This window comes from Daktulosphaira vitifoliae, unplaced genomic scaffold (genome assembly GCF_025091365.1).
Source record: "Daktulosphaira vitifoliae isolate Bord-2020 unplaced genomic scaffold, ASM2509136v1 Scaffold_4, whole genome shotgun sequence".
NCBI lineage: Eukaryota > Metazoa > Arthropoda > Insecta > Hemiptera > Phylloxeridae > Daktulosphaira > Daktulosphaira vitifoliae.
In genome coordinates, this window is record NW_026099575.1 from 19,614,598 (window position 1) to 19,627,268 (window position 12,671).

General features: G+C 24.8%; 1 protein-coding gene across 1 annotated transcript; it reads right to left on the reverse strand.

The window, feature by feature from the left end:
• Positions 1-3,291: 3,291 nt before the first annotated feature.
• On the reverse strand, positions 3,292-12,440 carry LOC126904016 (ribosome biogenesis protein BMS1 homolog). The gene is made up of 15 exons (XM_050682640.1): positions 12,294-12,440; positions 12,098-12,224; positions 11,062-11,401; positions 10,750-11,005; positions 10,550-10,678; positions 10,156-10,346; positions 9,924-10,075; positions 8,193-8,881; positions 7,035-7,210; positions 4,758-5,267; positions 4,537-4,667; positions 4,360-4,468; positions 4,025-4,295; positions 3,792-3,967; positions 3,292-3,728 (listed from the first exon to the last, which is right to left on the reverse strand). The coding sequence occupies exons 1-15, from the start codon at positions 12,343-12,345 to the stop codon at positions 3,378-3,380; spliced, it is 3,660 nt and encodes a 1,219-aa protein (XP_050538597.1). The 5' UTR covers positions 12,346-12,440; the 3' UTR covers positions 3,292-3,377.
• Positions 12,441-12,671: the final 231 nt, after the last annotated feature.

The following is a 12,671-nucleotide window of genomic DNA, read 5'->3' on the forward strand; positions in this document are numbered from 1 at the left end:
CACAAAAAAATATCTTCTCGGCTTTGCATCGAAGCGAAAACTTAAAATATAGTAAAATAATTTTAATACGAATAAGAAATTTCTTCTTGCAAGGGGCGACTAAAGTGATGGGATCCTTGATCTTTATTGAAGTTATTGAATCTAAATGTGATAAAAATCAAACGAGTTAAAATTTATACTAACTTAAAAAGAATTAAGAAAAAATGCAAAAAATTCATTGCCATATGCGGGTTGGAACCTCGTACCCCAAGCGTGTAAAACATAAATTTTACCAACTCGGCAACCGTACGTTGCTTCCGGCGGTTGAAAAATTGGCTATTTAAGCTAGTTCAAATTTCAAAGTTATTTTTCTCGACTTAAAAGAAACAAACATATTTAAATAAGTTTAACTATCTATACTATATCAATTTTAATTTATATAATATTTATGAAAATCTGTACTCCCCTTGTCAGGTATTTTAAAATAAAATAAAATACAAAACCCAGAATTTTAACACAAAAATAGCATATTTTTGCATACGGTAGTCATTTTTACCATGAAGACAAATCCAGAGGTCAAATTTTTTTTTTTCACATTAAAGTATATTACATAAGCTTTAATTTAAGATATATTTAAAAGTGTCAGTATTTCCGGAATACTTTCAAAAATTAAATTGAAAATATCGTAGTAACAATACGCATGTTTAAAGTTTTGACCACCCTTGTTAAAGGGGTATGATCCGATTTACAAAAAAAACGTGCCAGATGAAAGGGGTATATCAATATTTATTATAAAAAAATAATAATATAGATCCATACATTTTTCCAAAAGTTATATAAAATATAAATTAAATAATATAACATATAAAATCGAGATTTTTTTCACGGAAATCGTACGTTTTTCTTTAACTTTGATGTCCGTTTTCACCACGAAGACAAGTCCAGAGGTCAAATTTTTTTTTTTCAAATTAAAGTATATTACATAAGCTTTAATTTAAGATATATATAAAAGTGTCAGTCTTTCCGGAACATTTTCAAAAGTTAAGTTGAAAAAGTTCTACTTTCTATACGCATTTTAAAAGGTTTGCACCCCCCCTGTATAAAGGGAAATGGTCCGATTTTAAAAAAAAGTATGTCGAATGAAAGAAGTATATATAAAGTATTTATCATTAAAGAATAAAGTTGATTCATGCATTTTTTAAAAAGTTATAGCAACATAATGTTAAAAAATGTAAAATATAATATCAAAAATTTTTTCAAAACCCAGAATTTTAACACAAAAATAGCATATTTTTGCATACGGTAGTCATTTTCACCATGAAGACAAGTCCAGAGGTCAAATTTTTTTTTTTCAAATTAAAGTATATTACATTAGCTTTAATTTAAGGTATATATAAAATTGTCAGTCTTTCCGGAACATTTTCAAAAGTTAAGTTGAAAAAGTTAATTTTTTGTAAAAAAGTTACCATTTTGAAACCCCATCCTTTGGGCTGTTAAAGGGTCAAATGTTCACAAAAATATATAAAATGATAGGTAATTATCTAAGGTATCTATAAAAAAAAAAATTATATTGATTCGGTCATTTTTAAAAAAGTTATGGCAATTTTAAGTAAAAAAAAATGAAAAAAATATCGAAAATTAGCGATTTTTAAATTTGTAATTTTTTGGGGGATTTCCCCCGTTTACGAGGAACGAGGGATTTTTTTTCAATTTTTGAGGGTAATGTCTTCAACTAGATACAATTTGTGATCTTTTGACATATTTTTCATCAAAATTGGTTCAGCGAGAGCTGAGATTGAGCGTTCACAGACACAAAAAAAAAAATATAAAAAAAAACACATCATAGTAAAATTAATACCTTCTCAGCTTCGCATCGAAGCTAATAAATAGATAAAAAAACTGACAAAAAGAATACACATTTAGATAAATCTATGTAGATAAATAAAATACTTCTCATTTTTATTTTTATCATATTAGTACATTTAATTTTATTAGTCGAATTTTTTTTAACTATAATCAAACAATTTAGTGTGTTTCTACGTCATTTTTAAGAATAAAAAATTTTATATTCACAGTCTGCGCAAATAACCGCTCGTTACGTTCGATAAAGTAGCATATTATGGACTATTTTTGATAGAACAGAATTAAAAGTTAAAACTTTTAATAATCACTTGTAATGATTAATAGAAATAGTCAATGCCAAAAATTTTAAAAATTACCTTAATTTTAGAAATTAAAAAAAAAATATTTCAAAATTATGCTATCATAAAAAGTGGCATTTTTATAAAGTTGTTTTGACACTTTAAAACTGTTATAACAATTTTTTAAAAACATTATTCCTAATAAAATTTTAATAGAGTATACAAGAAACTTATTTCAAATTAAATCTCTTGAAGTGTACTATGATATTACAAAAGAAAAGTCCATTCCATAATTGTTCTACTATAAAATTCGACCGATAAATCATCAAATTTCACTGATAAATAATTTTAGAGCTTTATTTCACGAAAATTTTAATTGTTCATTAAAAAATTTAGTATAAGTTACATACATTATGTATATTAATATATTATAAATAAATATTAATTAATTATTAACAAATGTATGGAAATTAAAATTCAGTTTAATCGTTAATTTTTTGTTTGGTAAAACATTTAATGCTAATGTAGTTTTACAAAACAGGTGGCAATGTGAATTGTTTTTTTTTTTGATAAAAACAAACTCGTGGTTGATTTGTAGTTGCCATTTTATCGATTTACCGTCTTAAATAAATAGTGACTTTTTAATCATAGACTACTCAATTACTAAGATAATAAAAATAACTTATACAAATTTTTTTTTTCTTTAAGTTACATATTCTTGAATTATTAGATATGTTATATTTTTTATGTTCCTTTCTAATGACTTGTACAGGTGTCAACTTTGTTTTTCAAATAGGAACACTCATTTTAAATTAATAATATATTGGAGTTTTTATTTTAATAGTTAATGGCATACGAATTTTTAACATAACTTTTTTCATTTATTAAATATAAAACTTAAGTAGCATTTATATACATTTTTGGTAATTAGATTCAAAATAACATGTCCAACCTTTAGTTAAAATCAGTGACAATCTTAAATGAAGGGTTAAAGAAATTTTGAAGCAACTATAAATATAATTTTGACAGAAAAATGTCACTTTTAAAAAAATACACTATATTTATCCCTGTAGTATTTTGATTTTTTACTTCTATTAGGATTACTTATAAAAATAATTACAAAAACAAAACAAAATATTTTTTAACTTAATAAAAAAACAAGAAACAAAGCTTATACATAGCACCTACATTATTTTCATAAATGTAGTAATTTATTTAAAGTAAAATCATTAATTAGTATAATAGTTTCAAATAAAACTATTTATTAGATGACATTTTACTTCGTTTTCTCATAATAGCTTTTTTCTTCTGTTGATCTCTTTTATATTTGGCTCTAACTTCTGTTTGAATATCTTTCTTGTGCTGTCTAACTCTTATTCTCATATCTTTCCTTTCCTTACGTTTCTTCTCTTTGTACGTAGTACGTATCATTTTCATTAGAGAAGCAACTTGTTCCTCATGGCCATCTCTTACAACAGCCACTCTCTGCTTTTTAAGATCTCTCTTTGCTGTTACTAATGTCTTTGGCTTATCTTTATAAGGTAGCTGAGCTTGTAAATTCTTAGAAATTTTTAATGGCTTGAAGTATTTCATAGTTCTATGAATAGGCTGAAAACAAAAATTAAACATAGAAAAAATTTAAATATTTCAAAATTACAAAATAAAACATACAGTATACATGGAATCTTCTTGTGGAAGTCCTTTGATGCCTTGTTCTCTTTTTAATTGTCCAGTAGTTTTCATTCCACGCCATGAATTTTTATCATGCAGAGGTAGTAATAATGAAGTAACTGGATTATATAATTTTGGTACTTCAACATTATACCATGTGCGACAAAATATAATGTCTGCAGAAATCGACAATTTAAAATAAAATCTTTAAATAACCCATTCATAACACTCACCGCTTATTTTTATTTTATCTTCAAAAGTTGCCCTAAATGAACCTTCTGGTTTAAGACATGCTTTTTTTATTTGTCCACGAATACCAGACACAGTTTTTATACGAGCCCCTTCAAATTTAGTCACTTCCAAGGTAGAATTGAACATATCTTTTACAAAAGCAGTACGTTTATAAATTTTTAAAGGTGTTCCAGTCAATTTTAACTTTTTAGTAACCTGGGTAGATTGATCAGAGTCGACAACTGTTCCAGTAGCTGTTATTCTAAAACCAGACTACCATCAACCAATATTAGTTGTATGTTTTTCAATGTTTTACAAACATTTTAATTTAACATACTTGTATTGAAGCTACATCTTGAACAGCTAGAAATCCTGTTCCTGGTTTAGTTATAGGTCCCCAAATATGTGCCATGCACATTACATGTTCAGGTGTATATTTTAACATTCTACATAAAGCAAAACAGAATAGAAAAAATAAAATGTATTCATTAATTATTAACATGTTTCATTATACCTATATCTCATATTATCCTCTTGTTTAGAATATATTGGTAATGTTTGGAATCTCCTCCAACCCATTGAAATAATTAAAGGATCTCGGTTTTTTAATATTTTATTATACCATCTATGTTTTTTTATTCGCAACTAAAAAGAAATTATTAAAATTTAGTAATATTCATTTTTTTTTTTTTTTAATGTTCAATAAATAAATATTAAATACACAAAATAGCATACTTTTAAGTATCCTATATTTTCTTCACCACTCTGTAATCCTCCAACAATTAAAGGATAAGTTGGATCGAAATTGCTAACCAATTCACAAGGCATTGAGTCCAACTCAAGTCGTACATACATCCCTGCTCTAAAACCTTCTAATAGAACACGAATTTCATCATCCATTCCTTCAAATTGACTTTTATTTAGTTGTGCTTGCCTTGAAGCTTCTTCTTTCAACTCTTCATAATAAGTGTTTGGTCCTCCCTCTTTATCATCATAATCTTCATCAAATTGCTGTTTTAATTTTTTCTTTTTTTCTTTCAACTCTTCTTCAGTTAATGGTTTGTTAGGCTTTTGGATATTACTGTCGTCACTATTATAATCATCATTTACCACTATTTCTCCAGTTTCTAAATCTTCAAAATCACCATATAATTCATCATTATCATTCTCTTCTAGGAGAGCTGCAGCATCTTCACTATGCTTCCATTTTCCGGTAACAAACATATCTCTGATACTATCACAAACCTAAACAATTTTAATAAATAGAATCATTTAAAGATAGTGAAATCTGTACAAAATTTATTACAAAAAGATATACAGAATGACATTTTTATAATAGCTCACTTAACTACTCGCAGAATAAAAATTATTTTTAATTAATTATGTAACATCAATTAGGATTTAGCAACCTAGAAAAAATCAGTTAGTACAAAAATGACATTTATATTGATATAATTTATGTAATATTTTTGTTGACCACATATTTTGAATTTTAAAACACTGTGAGGCAACAATACAAGGTGGATTATAAAAACAATGGATCCCAAAGATAAGAATTATTTTCAAAAAAAAAAAAAGCGAATTATTTTTTTTATAATTCTTATTTTAATGTAAATAGTTATAGACCCCCCTCAAAAAATTTCTTCTGGTTTCGTACCTAGTTTTATCTGTATTATTATTAATTATTATTTATTTATTAACTATTTATAAATAATAGGTTATAAATATATTTCAATAAAACATCTGTTTACCAATACTAATTCAACAATATATAAGTTCAACAAGTTTTAAAGGGAAAGAATTATTGTGTTTGACTTAATTGATGATTATATTGATTTGTAAAACCCAATGTCTTAGTAAAATGAACTATTATAGCATTACTATTTTTCACTTTTGCATCTATGTAACCAAGAGTACATGTAATGTGCCTATTCATCAGCCTCACTATAACCTACATATGTAAATCATATGACCTGTAAAATGAATATATTATACAGAATAATTTTTTTTATTGATTATTGTTATTATTGTTAATTACATATTATTCTTGAATAATTAACTATGTAATACTTTTTACATTAAATTTATCCCTTATGTCTTATTAGGGTATAAACTTTGCTTTTCAAAAAGGAATAATATAATTGAACTATCTTTTTATTAGTGAATGGCATAATATAACACTTTAAAATTTCAAATTTTTGAGTTAAAATACATAAATAATATATGAGGAATTACAAATGCAGGTAACCAATTTTGTTCTTACGACATCTCTATTCACAGAGACACAGAATTTATTGTCAATAATGACATTATCAACAGTATGGTAGTTTATAAGGCACAATGTTGTGAATTAACATATATAAACACACCGACTGGCAAAACAGAAAGCATATCTGTCAATAAAGGTACAATTGACAATAAACATTAATTAGCATGTTAATGGACAGTCACTGCTATAGCAGTCATGTGGATATACTAGTAGAAAAAAGGCACGAGTTGCCTACAACTGCTATAGCAGTTACACTTTTTTTGTTTTCATTGTTTTTGTATCATATTTATAAAGAAAAAAGCTCTGACGCATTTTTTATCTCAAAAAATTATTAATGAGATATAAAAGTGAATCTGTAATTACAGCCAAGAGCGTGACTGCTATAGCAATCATTTCCAGTGATGTTTTAAAAACTAAAAATAAAATTAAAAATTATTTTTCTTCTACGAGTAATTTAATGGTTTGTGATAAAAAATTTATCCTGTATAATTCCAAATTTGACTTTTAAAAACTATCCAACAAAATATAATCATTAATTTACAATATTTACCATAATTATTTTTTATTAAAATTAGATCCAATTCATTTGCAGTTAATTTTAAAAATATAATTAAAAATATGTAAATTATATATTTGCATTACAGTTTTAATTAAACGAAATTACTAAAGACAATGGGTAAAATTTGTTAAATCCATTTGTTTGATTTTAATAAAGTAATTATGATAGTATAGAATTGGAATACCTCTGCTAAATTCCAATCATGATAATGATCTATAATAAATTTAGAGGTATCTTCTTTATCCATATCTTCTTTTTGACTTTGTTTTTTCATATTCTTGATATTAGATAAACGAAACAAGCCACCTAACTCATCTTCATCTTCTTTTATATCATTTTTTTTCTGTTTAATCTCGTCTTCTAAAATATTAAGATTCATTACTTATATTACTATCAATTTTTCAATAATAACTTCTACAGTTTATCTTTAAGAATCAATAACAAAACAGCAAACTTCAATATATAGTAAAAGATATAACAGCAAATTTAAAATAACAAATTTTTTTATTAAAAAAACATTGAATATCAACAGTCAGTTTATTTAATATTTCACATTGCAATTTAAATTATATGCAACAGATATTTTTCATATTTTAAATTCTATTAGTTGATTGTACTCATTTTATTAAATTATTTATAATTTGCTTTATAGCATACAATACTCATAACTTCACATAACCAATTTTATAATTATAATTCTTGTTTGTAAAACAATAATAGAAGAACAGTTCATTGTATACAGAAATATAAGAACAAAATGGTTTAAAATATTTTTTCTATCATATCATTAAACTAAATTTAGGGGTTCCTATTGAAGAAAATTAAAGTTTAGATTTTTTAATCTTGAAGGAATGATAAAAATTATTTAATTTCATATCATTGTAGAGTTCTTTTAATTTTTTCCAAAAATTAAATTTTTCAATAGTTTCCAAGAAAATCAATGTCATATTCTGATCACCCTGTATTTGTTAATTTTAATTAGTTAAGAATATGTGAACACAATATAATAATAAAATTATATCAAATTACAGTAGATATTGATAAACATACAAATATAGTAAATATTATAGAAATAATAACTATGGATAATGAACAATTACTGAAAAAAAAGTATTTATTGTGAATACCAAAATTTTAGGCATATTGAATAAAATAGGTTATGAAGTTAATATCAAATAACAGTACATGGAATTGAAATACTGCCACCCCTACTAGATCTTTCTACCCTTGACATATGCTAAAATAATTTTTCAATTTTAAGATGATTTGCTATTTTGTAGTGAAAAATAAAAATAAAACAAACTATTTTAGTATAAATAATAGAAGAATTAATAAAAAATACCATAAACTAATTTCCATAGATTAGCCATTGAATTCTGTCGCTCATAATAAGCATTGGTGGCTTTTTGAGCTAAATTTTTTTTCCAATTTAATGCTGTGTCTTTGTTAATATCTTCTATTGACTTGTCTATTTTAATATCATTGCATAAAACACCTTTTTCTTTTTCATTAGAATCATCAATATCATTATCACTATATACATCAACATCATCTTGACTTTCTTCATCATCAAAATTCTCATGGCTATCATCTGAATCATCAGAATCTTCATCATACTCTACTTCATCATTAGATATTTCTTCATCTTCATTACTCCATTTTTTAAAATTAGATTCCATGTTTATCTTGTCCAGTTTGGCTAACTCATCAGCAATTTTTTTATGAATTTCATTCTCTTTTCCAAATGATCTTCCATAAAAACGGGACTGATCTCCTAAATTAGTTTTATTTCCAATTTCTTCTTCACTATCAGTCCATACAGAATCAGAACTACTGTTATTTTCATCAGCATTATCATCTTCTTTGTCAGTTATAACATTATCATCATTTAAATCTTCAGAATAAGAATCATCATCAAGATCAGAGAATTTCATATCATCTGAACGGAAGATCACTTTTCGACGTATATGACCATCAATGGGATCTTCAACATTTTCAACTGACATGTTATTGTCTTCAACCATATCAGCACTACAATAAAAATTATTAATGTACTCCATTAAAATATTATTCCTTATTTCAAATTAAAATATACAGAACGATTTGTTTATCATAACTCACTTAATTTTTCGCAAAATAATTATAATATTGAGAAATCATCCTTTAAAACTTATAGCTATGTCAAGTTCATATTTTTGAACGCCAAAAACATATTTAAATAGATTACATAAAAGAAAAAAATAATGCAATTAAGAAAATAACGGGTTGATAATACTTTTGAATTAGTACTTCAACATTTATTAACATTTTTATACGTGGGCAGGAGAAGGAGCATGACTGAGTTATACATAATGATATAATTTATACCTACATCTCTCTCCTAGTTTATATATTTAAATCGTCATAGCATCTGAAGTACTAATTCAAAAGTTGTTGTCGACTAATCATTTTCTTAATTAGATAATTTTATGTTTTATAAACTAGTTAAATATATGTTGCTATTTAAAAAAATTAAATTGCCTCCTCTATATATTATAAGAAATGGTGCTAAAAAGTAATTATCAGCTAATAAATTAAAAAATTGTATGAAAATAAAAAAAAACTACAATTATTTTATCAATTTTATATTTATTTTGGAAGTAATTTAGTAGTATATAATAAACAGATAACCCTATAATTGTAAAAATAAAATTTTAAATAATTGCAAAGAGAGCTAAATTTGTATGAATTGGCATTATTTTTCAGTTTCTATACTATATTATATTCTATACTTATACTATATTTCTAATATAGTATAAGGAAAGTCACCAAATAAATTATATGATAAAAATTTAAACACGTATTAAAACATGTAACTATAATTGCAAAAAAAAACTTGAAAATATTATAGAACACTGAATAATGTCTTTAAAGCTGTTTTAAACTCTGCAATAAAATAAAAAATATTATAAAACCCTATGAAATCGGGGATCATAAATATTCTAAAAAATTTTAAACATATGAATAAAACAATTGAACCCACTTTGATTTCCAGTTTATAAAATCAAAATTAATTAAATAATTGTAAATTTACTCTTCTCTAAAATCAGTTGAAATTATAGGTTTGGTATTTGAAAATAATTGAACTTCACTTCGAGCCATTTTTTGGTCTAATGTTTCTTGTGTCTCGACAATATTATTTACTAGTTCTCGACCGGGTGCTTCTTCTCCAGCATTATTCATTATCTTTATTGTATATTATTTAATATTGTAAATTATAACATTTTGTGATACATAAAGTAAACAATTAAAAATCATATTATTACTTTACTGTGTGAATGGCTTCCACCTAGTTCAACATAAACAGCATCTTTATCATAAACAATGCCACCAACTCCAGAAAAAGGTGCATAAACTAGACGCTCTTTATCAACTAGGCTTCTTTTTTTTGTTTTATCAGGAATAGGACAAGGATCAGGTAAAAAGCACATATCATATATTGCAGAATCTCCACATCCTAAAAATAAAAAAATTACTTTCAAAATTCCAAATATAATAATAATAATTAATAAAATATAAGCAATTTAAAACCACAGTTGTTTTATGTTTTTACAGATAGTATTTATGATTTCAAAAAATGTATTAAGAAATATTTATTAAGTAAATAAAAGTTAAAATTGGCATTATTAGAAAATAATAGTATTCATAGTTATCTTATACCTGGAATATGTACACTACTTTTTTTATTCAATGGAATGCCTCGTACAAAACCATATAAACTAACTCGTCTATCACATTTTTCATCTTGACGAATAGCCTCAGGTGGCGTAAGATCCTCCATACGATCAACTATTACAATTTTATATCACATATCATAAGTATGAACAAACAAGAACAATTACAAAAATAATCAATTTTACCAAGAACATAAGAATGGGAAGTTTGCCAGGTAAGTGGTCTAAATTTCATAACAGATATAAATCTTCCTAAATTTTTTACTTCATTGCGTAAATACTCCCCACGATGTATACCAGATAAATAAAATAACTTTGCTCCAGCATACACTTCAGTCCAAAATCTATGTTTTAATAACTTTTTGGTACGTTTCAAAGCTTTATTATTTTTAAGCATATCTAAATGAGACAAAACACCCATTATTTTAGGCATTCCATGAACCTAAAAAAATTTATAATTATTTTTTGTTTTTTTTTTTGTTTTTAATAAGTACATACTTGGCATATATTTAGAAATTCAAAAATTTCCATTTCAAATCCAAAGGAAGCATCAATCATAAGTAGTACAAGATCTGCTACTTTAGCTAAATCTATCATACTGTTGATATCATTATTACATTCAATTATTGTGATTCGTCTTCTTTTACCAGACACAATGGTAACAGGACCACTAATGGCAGTTAAAGGTTGTCTTGTAAAATTTTTAATTACACAATTAATTAATGTTGTTTTGCCCACTTTAGGAGGACCAACTACAACTACTACAATTGGTGGTGGTTCCAAAGGAGTCCGATCAACTAAAGGTATATGTTGTTTTTTAGTATCTAAGTCTTGAGTTCTGAAAAATTTAAACATAAACCAAAAATAAAATCCAAAAATTAATCATGTTTTTTTAGATTTTCTAAATTACACTGAACAGTTTATACCTAAACAATAAGTTCATAAATTTCTTTAGTCAATTATATAATTTTAAAAACTATTGATAAGAAATTAACCCTTTTAGAAACAATTATTCATTTTTAGTTAAAATGACTCAAAATAAGTCTTTTTGGGATGGGTAACTCTAAGAATGGCTAAAGAACAATTTTCAGAGAAATTTATTTTTCTATTCAAAACTTTTTTTAAATTTGAACTAATAAACTTTGGAAAAAATTTAACTTAATTTTGTTGCTTAAATCATTAAGCATCTTTTGATGTTGAAAGCACTGTTCTTACTATAAATTTACAATTGCAATTTAGAAAAAAAAATTTGATGGGTAATAATAATATAATAGTGTAACGAGGGTCTGGAAGGATTAAACATGAATAATAATATACAAGTGTTAATGAATAATATCTCAGTAAAAAATGTAAACAATTTTTTTTTCTTAAAATTTAAAAATAAATGACAATTTTATGAAATTAATAAAAAAAAATTTGAAATACATTTCCATAAAAAAGGGCAGTATAAATAAATTATTTACAATATTCAGTGATTTATCTATATTTTAAATAATGTAAAGAGTTAGTAATAAAAATCTTCAACTAAACAAACCTTCTAAATCTCCTTTGAGCACTAACCACTGAATTGATAGCAAATGCTTTTGGGTTTCGTTTTTTAGCAGACTCGACATTTTGATCATATTTTTTCTTAACATTATCTTTTTTTTCAGCTTTTCGTCCTAAATATATGAAAAATTAAGAATTTAATAACTATTTGTGAAAAATAATTAAATATGAATATCTTTTACCAGAATGAGGCTTCCGGTGTTCCTTTTTTTTATCATCGAATTCTTCACCCATATTTCTAACATGTAAAACGATAATAAAAGAGAAATTAGTTATTTATTGAAATTCAAAAAACCACGAGTGAAAAATCATTTTTTGAAAACACGTTTTCTTATTATTATTGATAAAACTCTTATCAATGCATTGTAATAAAGAGAAAAAATTGGTTTAAGTTTTTATCAATAGATAGCGTTTTAATTTCGCAAACATAAAATGATTTAAATAGATTATTAATATTGAACAAATAAATAAAAATTTGATTATATATCCACAGAAAAGATGAGATTTTATCTAATCAGTGATCTATCAATAAGTATTCAATGAATAATTAAATTCATTTT